Source organism: Phaseolus vulgaris, chromosome 8 (genome assembly GCF_000499845.2).
Source record: "Phaseolus vulgaris cultivar G19833 chromosome 8, P. vulgaris v2.0, whole genome shotgun sequence".
Taxonomy (NCBI): domain Eukaryota; kingdom Viridiplantae; phylum Streptophyta; class Magnoliopsida; order Fabales; family Fabaceae; genus Phaseolus; species Phaseolus vulgaris.
The window spans coordinates 28,422,433-28,433,005 of record NC_023752.2 but is presented as its reverse complement, the minus strand read 5'-3'; the positions used below and the strand labels follow the sequence as shown (position 1 = coordinate 28,433,005).

The 10,573-nt window shown below is 36.6% G+C and overlaps 1 protein-coding gene and 1 long non-coding RNA gene across 2 annotated transcripts; one reads left to right on the top strand and one right to left on the bottom strand.

The window, feature by feature from the left end:
• Positions 1-3,659: 3,659 nt before the first annotated feature.
• On the bottom strand, positions 3,660-6,424 carry LOC137826485 (squamosa promoter-binding-like protein 8). Its single transcript, XM_068632463.1, has 3 exons — positions 5,306-6,424; positions 4,274-4,413; positions 3,660-3,952 (listed from the first exon to the last, which is right to left on the bottom strand). Exons 1-3 carry the CDS (start codon positions 5,983-5,985, stop codon positions 3,795-3,797), a joined length of 978 nt encoding a protein of 325 aa, XP_068488564.1. The 5' UTR covers positions 5,986-6,424; the 3' UTR covers positions 3,660-3,794.
• On the top strand, positions 6,174-7,418 carry LOC137826486 (uncharacterized). The gene is made up of 3 exons (XR_011083507.1): positions 6,174-6,302; positions 6,486-6,528; positions 6,917-7,418. It is a non-coding gene; the product is annotated as an uncharacterized lncRNA (long non-coding RNA).
• The last annotated feature ends 3,155 nt before the right edge of the window (positions 7,419-10,573 follow it).

Here is a 10,573-nt window from a genome sequence, read left to right as displayed (position 1 = left end):
AGTAAGCATTTGTTCAAGTTCAGGTAAGGGAAGCTAGTTTAAATTTTTAATAGAACCGTAGGCTAGAAGATCTGGATGTGGGAATGACGTGGTCACCAGTCTCAAATATTCTTGCACGATTTCTTGTTTTTTAGAATATTGGAATTTGTTTGAGATTCAAATGTGAGATTGTAGATATAGTAAATGTTGTAGAATGTATATAAGTTCGAAATTGAATGAATTTATGAATGTATTTGATTACTTTGTTGAATCAATTCAAATGAAATGTTTGATGAGGAATGGTTGTTTGATTTTAAATTATTTTGGTTTAGAAATCATATATATGTATAGATTGGCATAATAGCTCAATGAGTCAATGAGAGTGCTTGTATAATTCTGAGCAACAACTGTCAATGTAATGTGTAGATGTATAAAATTATGGGTTGAATGAAATGTTGATTCAGAAGTGTTCTCGCCGGTTGACCCTAGTCGCTGGTTGACTCCAATCCCTAGTTCTGGCTCTGTCTATCTCTGGTGGAATCTGTTCTTCCCTTTGGAATGCTGGAACGCGGCTCTGTTGAGACAAAGGGGGTCATACCTGTTGATTGCACTCCAACGATCAAGTCAGTATAGGACTTATAGAAACAAGAAGTAACTAGTTTCAGTCTTAGAAAACAGCGTCCCTTTACCTGGGATCTCAAGTCCCTTTTATAGCCTACCTCTTGTAACGGCTTTCTATCACGAGAGTCTTATCTCAACTAAAAGCCTATGCGTTAGGAAGATATTTTGTTTAAGGCACACTCTCTTAGCGTCGCAACTGAACATGATCCTTCCCTCACTGGAGTGCATCAAATCTTAACAGAATAACCGCCAGGGTACCAACATCAGAGGTCCAATCTGTTTTACGTAGACACCCTCAGCGAGGATCTACGTATCACATGCAACCTACTCATTGTGCCCTACTCATTACTACCTCTTGTTGACCGCCTGGACCTTGCACACAGGGGGTGACGTTAAGTATATAGAAAAGATTTAGCACATACCTTGAGCCCAACCACATGGCCCATCAACTTGGCTCAAAGTCGAGCTGACCTTTCCAAGACAGATGCTGAGCTCTGACCAGCGAGCATTGAGCTCTGAACGCTCTGGTCCAGTACAAGAAGTATAATAGGTTTATGCATATTTTTTTTTTGCATATCTCGCTCAGGCGTGATAATTCTCGATCAAGCGAGAATAGAATGAAAAATGAGGTGCTCACAGGTCCGTTTTCACCTACGCGGAGAGAAATCTCGCTCAAGCGAGACCTGAGATTAAATCTTGGATGCTCTCGAGTTCAATCTCGCTCAAGCAAGAGAATTTTCGCTTGAGCGAGACCCATTTTTGCTTGAGCGAGACCCATTTTCGCTCAAGCGAGATATTTTCGCTTAAGCAAGATTGTTAAAAAATTAAAAAAATTTAAAACTGAGAATTTTATATTTGCTTTTAAAAGGTTGGTTTTTTCCTTTCTGTATAGTTTTACTTATAAATTATGTAAACTTTTATTTTATGTATATTTAATTGAAAATTTCTTTAATTAGATATTTTTATGATTATTAAATGAATTGTTGTGTGTTTTAGAAATTATAAACTTTGTTATGATTTGATTGTGTGATTTTAGATATTGTGAGATTAGAAATTGAATTTTAATCAAGACATAGTATTTTTAGGGAAGAAAATACCGTGTTAAGATTGTTTAGGATGTGCATTGACTAGGGATTCGTCTAGAAGGAGATATCCTTACTCTCTTAAGATAATGGATCATATAGATGAAGTTATTCAAGTGGTGTAAGTCGAAGGAGGTTCATATGAATGGTTAAGTTGATTGAAAGATAACTAACTTGACCTGTTACATGAGTTAACCATGTCATACTAGGAGAGATGATATTGAGATTATTTATGCACATAGTTGTGTGGATTTCACAGTGAAATAGTATGACAGGTGTGGATCTCTATGTCTAAGTCAATGCACGAGTGTTCCATAAGTAGAGTTAAGTGTCTGAGTGTGTTGATCAATAAAAATCTTCCATGAGAAATATGAATGATGATTTATGATAGACACTTATGGTTTTGAGAAATTGTATGAGACTTAATGAATCATGTTTGTTAAATTTAAATCGAAATTATATATAATTATTTTATAGTTAGCTTACCCTATTGTTCGTTGTATTTTGTTTTTATATGTGATGATCGTGTTGTTACACAGGAATAAATGAGATTGCAGGTAATAAATCAAACAACTATTTAAAAAATTAATTAAAAAAAATTAAAATTAAAAAAGAAAAAGACCATTTACATCTATAAAAAGAATACAAAGTACGAAATCAGTCAATGAATAACATTTTCTAAAAACAAAAGAGCAAAGGTGAGAAATCGGTTATTAATTGATTTCTGAATGAGTAGTTTTTTTTTATACATATTTAGGTAAATTAAAGGGATATTGGGTTATTTTGGTAAATAAAAATTATATATCCACATATATACAATAGGCTATATAATTTTTTTTTCAAATTTACATCTGACTATTAAATCATTACAAGAGAGAGAGCATGATTTTTTATTGTAATAATAGTAATAATAATAGTAATAGTATTAGTAATAATAATAACTTACAGATCTACTACAATAGGTTAACGGTTTGGTATTCCAATAAATGCTAAACCAAGATTGAAACTCACATTGTTCACGTTACATTACATTATGTTGCCTATATTCAGAGTCTTCGCCTCATCTTATTTAATGTGCAGTTCTTAAGAACATTCAAATATATATATATATATATATATATATATATATATAAAGCCTTTAGTAATTTAAAATAGAAATTGTCAACAAAAAAATAAATAGACTTTTTTCAAGTATAATACATATTTTAAAATAATTAAGTGCATATTTTTATTTTGAAGTGTGTTAACACTGCTTAGTGGCAGTTGTATTAAAAACGAACACTACTTCTCTAAAGACTTAGTTATGGCATTATAAATTGGAGTGCTTTATAAATAAAATGATTAACAGTGAAAGTTAAATTATGCAAAAGTCTTGAACAATTAAAGTTTAACAGTGAAACATTTATTTCGTAAACTATTATGACAGAATAGTTTTCTCATTATTTTTAACCATTAAAGAAATTTAAATTTGAATACAAATTTATTTAAATATAATAATAACTGAATAATATTATAATATTACTATTTAGTTTTTTAAATCCCACGTGAAATTAAATATATGCTTACTAAAATTATCCCGTGAAAAAGTAAAAACTTTTATTTTGTTATTTTTGTTCTAGAAATTGGTGTGGAAGATTTTGCAACATCTGTATAATGGAATTGATGAGTAATGCATATAATTGCTGCATATTTCAGAGAAATTCCAGTGGCAGACAGAGTCAATGCCACAAAATGAAGGTGCCCTAGGGCAGTAGTCTGAACACTTGTGCTCAGCTGCCCCGACTTTCTCTGATACCCAAACGGCACTCTTTACGGGAAAATCCAAATAGTAGTGTTCAATTTTAGTTTTCACTTTTTCTCTTCTGCCACTTACCCTACCAAAATTCACAACAGTGAAAGCTGAAAGATCATACATATGTATAAAGCAGTAATTCTAGAGGACTATATATATATATATATATTACATAACAGAAGTGATAGGGTAAGTGGATATATAGATGCTTAAAATCATTATAACAAATCAGAGACTAGAGATTAAAGCTTCTAAATTAAATTTGGGAAGAAAGTGTTACAAGAGGAAGTTCAGTACATTATTGTTGATTCTCCTCCTTATTAGCCATGCAAATTGGTCCCACATGAGAAAAACAATGACCCAGATGATGTTGAAGAAGTGTCTCTATTTTGATTGGGTCTTTGCTGGAAATAATCTGGGGGAGACACTGCCACCTTCAGCGATGAGGAAGATTGAGCTCCAGATTCAGACGAGGACCCTGCCAGATTCATATTAAATCACCACCACATGGCAATTATTGCCTAATCACTAAGCTCATAATAGCGTTGTAATTTATTATTTCAACTCTTGGTTGAAAAGGGTACATTTTATGTACTAAAATGTGTGATTTTGCAGACAGAAAGAGATTTTCATTTTTCTAGAAAAAAGTACAAACTAATGTGAATGCTGCGAGTCTTTATTATATATATTTCCTTTCTGAAATCAGAAGGGTGTTTGAAATGATTAAGGAGAATTTAATAAGATGTTGTGTACTTGTTTACGAAGGGTAAGAGAAAGAGAATGAAGAAAGAAGCCGTACATGTAACATTGTCCGAAGAAGGCTGAGATTTGTGAATGTCTTGAGTTGGCTGCTGAGTTTTTCTTCTGCGACGATTGTGATCTGCCAGTCTCTTCCTGCAGCTCCGTTTCCCATTGTCAAATTCTGAAAGAAGATGGAATCTGCAAAACAAAATCAAAATCAATTAACACAAATCTTAAACTAAAAGAAAAAGTACCTTTCACACTTAAAATCAACAAGGAAGTTTCAATTGTTGTATAGTAACCCAGAGAAAATCAAGAATGTGATTATTGAAGCTGCAATTCAATGATAGTACTATACGTAAACAGAAGATAGTGTGGATCGCAGATGTGAGAAAATTTTAGGGACGCAAATGCCCTCACTATCTCCGAATCTAATGTACTCGTCAGATGGAATCATCGGACAAATAACAATGTTCCAAATGACATTCTCGTATTTCTGATCTCAGCGTTCCCACCGCATTCTAGGAACCAGCGACGTCATGCCTTCATGTAATTTCATAACTTGCCTTTAAGATGAATTAAGAATAAGTTAATTCTGAAATTGATTGTACAAATAGTTGTTTTCATGCGACAAAAATAATAAAAACAGTATAGAATCAATGTTTTTATACTCCAAATAATTAATTTTGGAGTGACAAAAGAAACTTCATTTCGACATTGAATAAAAAAAAGAAGGATATTTTCCCTCAACAGTTTTGAATTGAAATTATATAAACAAGCTGTTAAAAAATTGATTGTCTAGAAAAACATGGGGTGTGGGTTTCCTTTTTTTGGTATATGTTGAAAAGTATTATATTTATGAAAGATAATTAATTATGAATTGAGGGAGGAGTGACTTAAGGGTTTAGGTAATTGCACTACCATAAGAAGCAATGCAAAAAGAACAAGAAAATGGAAGAGGAAGAGGGAAATTTCCTGAACCGGACGGAAATACCCTTGGGATCACCCCGGAGCCAATGATTGGTTCAAAGTAAAACACCCAGTTGCAAATTCGTAATTGTGTAAAATCCCCTCCCAGAAAAACCACAACCTGCTGCACTGCTGGCAGAATCGCTGAGTCAACCCGGCGGCAATGACGGTGGCAGCCTTGGAGTGGAACTCACAAACTTTGTGGCGGCGGTGGTAGTGCTTGGCTTCGGAGAGGTCCGTATTACATCCTTCTGCCTGACAGCGTGGCAAATTTGACGACACCGTGGAAACCGATTCCACGGTCTTGGAACGGTAGAATCTGTCCAGGGTGTCTTCGTTGGAAGCCGCAAAATAAGTGCGGCCTCCGAGGTTGAGTCCAAGCCCAGGCCCGAGACCATGACCAGAGACGTCGAAGTTCATGGGCGAAGTGACATCCTCAGACTTGGACATGAGCAGAAATCCAAGCCCGGAGCCAGGTCCAAGCCCACAGTGGGAGGGGGCTAAAGGTGGGATTGGGTTAAGTGAGAGCAACGAAGGTGGTGGCGAGAAGGAAGTGGTGGACGCGCTTTGGAAGGCACGTGGGTCGAAGAAGGCTTGCTGGTGGTGCTGTTGTTGTGGGTTGAAGGGGTGGTGATGTGAGAAAGCAGTGGTGGCTGTTGGTGTTGAGCCATGTAGAATGGGGTCAGTTAACATGGCGAAGTTGTGGTCGAAGATTTGCCGGCGCGTTTGGTCGGGTTCGCCGCCAGCGGCTTCATTTCCGGCGAGTAGTATCATTGATGTGTTCCATTCGTAATCCAACATCTTATAAATATGGCTTAGTGAGTGTGAGGCAGAAGAGAAAGCAGAAGCAGAAAGCAATTTTTTTAATTTTTAGTTTTATGGTGTGCGGAGGTTGATTGGGGTGAAAAGAATTGTGGGTGTTGAAGGATTGTTTAAGTGGAGTAAGGCAGTGTAAAAGTTAGAGAAAAGAGTGAGATTGGGTTTCGATTTTTGAAATACGCAAGACCCTATTTTGCAGGTGTGGCTAAGTACTAACCACACACCCACACCCACGACTTGCAGGCTCTCAGTCTCTGCACTTTTTCCCTCGTTTCACACTCTAATGGCGTATATTTCAGGTCTACCCTCTCACTAGCTGCCTATGTATATATATATGTATTTTTTTTTCCTTTGAAACGGGAGTGTGTTAAAAAAAGATCACACTTTCACCATGTAAAAGCTGTACACTTTCGTCCCTTTGTCACTCTACCACTGTATGTTAATGTTAATCTCACTCATTTTTTCTCTCTCTTCATGCTAAGGAAAGTGCTTCACTAGGCGGCTTCCCGATGCGTGTTTGATATGGTAAAAACAAAAACTCTAATTACCAGTACTTAAATTTATTCTTCTTTTGTTTTTGTTTTCATATTTAATTTAGAATAATTTAAAATAATTTGGATTCCTGAATCCTGTTTGACTTGATCTGAAACAAAAACAATCCCTCATTCTCTCCAATAATCATAGAATTTCTCCAATACTGCGACAAAAACACAAATGTTGTAGCTGCCTTGCCTGCTGCTTCAACAGCTATCTCTTATAGGTCCAACTACTCTGCTTCAGAGGCAGAATGGTAGAGCCAAAGAAGCAAGAGCAGTGTATAGCAGCACCAGCAAGCAAGTAGTAATGTCTGAATAAAACTATAATTTTTAATATGATGAAACAAAATGAATACCCTACACTATTTACTTCACAGGTGTAAAGAGCTAGTTTCGGTTCATCTCTGAAGGGGTGACATTAAATTTTTGGTCCCACAAACTGTTTTGGGTTTGGTCTACTTTGATTACTGGCCCAGCAGAAGATCGCCATGATTTAATTCACACCAGGTTACGTGGATTTTCTGCTTCTTTCTTTCTTTTTCTAATATTAATACCAATTTCTCATCCTAAATAAAAAATTATAGTTAACGTTATTCAATCTTTAATGCATTATGTTTATATTTTTCTGAATATAATTTATCTGATATTTCGAAGTTCTGAGTTTTTTGTAGCCATGAATTAGGATATTCAAGCGGCTTCCTTTTTCAATATTCGCTTTCTTGCTTCCCAAAATGCGATCTATATTTGGTTTTAAATGGTCGAAACTTGAAGCCGACTATTTAGAGGAAGCGCAATAGGTTGTGTTTCATTATTTTAGTATAAATGTATGTTTGTCCATCTTTTAGGATACATAAATTTCGAGCCAATTTGTTGTTCTTGTTAGCCAATTAATTAAATTCATTTATAGCAATCAAAACAGGAAATTCTCACAAAATTTTCAGGTTCATTTTTATAATTATTTTTTTAATTTATGAACAGAGTGTAGAATCACATTGTTACGCAACCTATCCAAGTTTCTTTCAAATTAATTAGGATCCAGCATCGCAAAACTCTTTTTAGTGTTTTTAAGAAACTTTCCTTAAATCTAACGTTAGAATGAGTATCAATAAGCACAGGTGTATCATGGCTCACCCGTTTGGTTGACAAGTCCGGTAGAAAATAATTAAAATAGAAAAAATAATAAGTTTGGTTATATATTAATATACACTAGTAAAAAAAATTCATTAACGACTTTCTTTAAAGACAGTTAGAAAAGAACCATCGTAATAAACGAGGCGGTGGCAGTTTCGTAAATATATTGATTTTTTTTAGACATTTTAACGACGGTTCCACACTGAACCGTCGTTAAATGTGTATGAGGCAGGTTTTAACGACGGTTTCACACTGAACCACAAAAGTCACGTTTTTCGCGACGGTTCTCCCAGAACCGTCGTTAAAGGTAGCGTTTTTTAATTTTTTCCAACAGCGCCTTCCCTCCCCTTCATTTTCACATTCCAGTTTCCTCTACTCTCATTCTCACCCGTACCCAGCACCTCCTCCTTCACCCCACCGCCCGTGCCGCCTGTCGCCCCTCCACCGTACTCCTCCCTCGCCGCCCCGCATTGCGCGACCTAGGGCTCCAGCCGTGCGACCGAGCGCTTGCACCGGCGACCCCCGCGCCGCTCCTACGCCTCACGCGTGCCCTGTGCCGCCGCTGCTGACCACGCCTCCCCCCGCGCTGCCACCGCGCCCCCCACGCCGCCCCCGCGACACCTTTGCTTCCTCGTGCGCGCCCTTTTTTGGCGCGACCAGCACTCACCCGTGCCCCCCTGTGTCGAGCGTGGCCTCGCGCTGCCACAACCCTATAACCAACGCCTCCTCACGCTCGCCCGGTGTCCTTACCATCGCGTCCCTTCTGACCAACGCCGCCCCGCTCCGTGCCAACGCCATCTTGCTCCGCCCCTGCGACTAGTGCTTATATTTTGAGGTTAGCATATTTTTATTTATTATTTAATTATATATTAAATGTTATTTACCATATTTTGAGAGTGTTTGTTCTGATTTAGATATGTATTTTATATATTGAACGTACTGAGTCTGCGTCCGAGGGTGTTCGACCTTCGGTAATCTGAATTTAATTTTTAATGATTAGATATTGTTTCTATATATTGAACAAACTGATTCTGAGTCCGGAGGTGTCCGACCTTCGGCAATTTTGATTTAGTTTTTAATGATTATATATTGTTTTGACATATTGAACGCTTTGGTTCTGAGTCCGGAGGTGTCCGATCTTCGGCAATTTTGATTTATTTTTTTATGATACATATTGAACGTAGTGGTTCTTAAATTAGCAGTTCTATGGATCGGAGTTGGATTAATACACCATGAATAAGTGATGCTTACGAAAAAAGGGTGGAAGAATTCATACAGTTCGCAGAACATAATGCTGTTAGTTGTAATAATGGAGTAAGAATAAGGTGTCCTTATGTCAATTGTTTGAATGGAAGGATATTGAGTGTTTCCGAAATTAGAGAACATCTTTTGTGTGATGGATTTTTGAAAAGTTATACAACATGGACGTGGCATGGTGAATTGTTAGACTTGCCAAGTGTGCGTTGAGCTTCGGAGGAAGTTCATTTCTCAATGGATGATAGATTAGAAGAGATGATTCGTGATGTGGGAGCAGAATCTTTTGCTAATGCAGTTTTCGAAAATATGTCTAATGATGCAGAGACTCCTTTGTATCCTGGTTCAACTAACTTCACACGATTATCAGCAGTGTTAAGGTTGATGATTTTGAAGGCAATGAATGGATGGACCGACAAAAGTTTTACAGAATTGCTTCAATTGCTTAAGGACATGCTTCCAGAAGGAAATACCTTGCCCAATCGAAATTATGAGGCAAAAAAAAAAACTTTGTCCAATGGGTATGGAGTATAGAAAAATACATTCATGTCCTAACGATTGTATTTTATACAGAAATGAGTACGAAGATTTAAGAAGATGTCCCAGGTGTGGTTTGTCACGTTATAAGGTTAAAGTTGGTCAGAATGATGAAATTGATGAATTCACAAAGGAAGGTCCTCCTGCTAAGGTTGTTTGGTATCTTCCAATAATTCCAAGGCTTAAGCGTTTGTTTGCAAATGCAGATGACGCTAAAAACCTTAGGTGGCATGCAGATAATAGAAAATGTGATGGACTACTTCGTCATCCTGCTGATTCTTTGCAGTGGAAGAATATTGATAAAGAATTTCCTGAATTTGGAAAAGAATCAAGAAACTTAAGACTTGGATTGGCAACTGATGGAATGAATCCTTTTGGAAATTTAAGTAGTAATCATAGTTCATGGCTCGTTTTGTTAGTGATTTACAACTTACCTCCTGCTTTGTGTATGAAGCGCAAATACATGATGTTATCTATGATGATCTCTGGTCCAAAACAACCTGGAAATGACATAGATGTTTATCTTAATCCACTGATTGAAGATTTGAAGTTATTGTGGAATGAAGGGGTTGATGTGTTTGACGCGTTTAAGAATGAATCTTTCCGATTGCATGCGATGTTGTTTTGTACTATCAATGACTTCCCTGCATATGAGAACTTGTCAGGTTATAATGTGAAAGGCCATAGAGTATGTCCAATATGTCAACACAAGACATCTTATGAGCAGTTGAAACACGGAAGAAAAACCGTGCATCTTGGGCATCGTAGATTTCTAAAGAAATATCATTCGTATCGTAGATTGAAAAAAGCTTTTAACGGATACCAAGAACATGACATTTGTCCCACTCCCTTAAGTGGTGTTGAAATTTATGAAAAAATAAAAAATGTTAATGTGACTTTTGGAAAAATGAAGAAGAAGCAAACTGTGAGTGAAATATGGAAGAAGAGATCAATATTTTTTTATCTTCCGTATTGGTGTAAGTTAGATGTTAGACATTGTCTAGATGTAATGCACGTAGAAAAGAATGTGTGTGACAGTCTAATAGGAACACTTCTGAACATTAAAGGTAAAACAAAGGATGGTGTGAATGCACGTCTGAATTTGATTGAGA

Coding starts and splice junctions, on each gene's coding strand:
- LOC137826485 (XM_068632463.1), bottom strand. CDS start 5,985: ATGTTGGATTACGAATGGAACACATCAATGATACTACTCGCCGGAAAT. Junction 4,414..5,305: donor TTCTGCCAGCAGTGCAGCAG/GTTGTGGTTTTT, acceptor TTTGTTTTGCAG/ATTCCATCTTCTTTCAGAAT. Junction 3,953..4,273: donor TTCTTCGGACAATGTTACAT/GTACGGCTTCTT, acceptor TGAATCTGGCAG/GGTCCTCGTCTGAATCTGGA.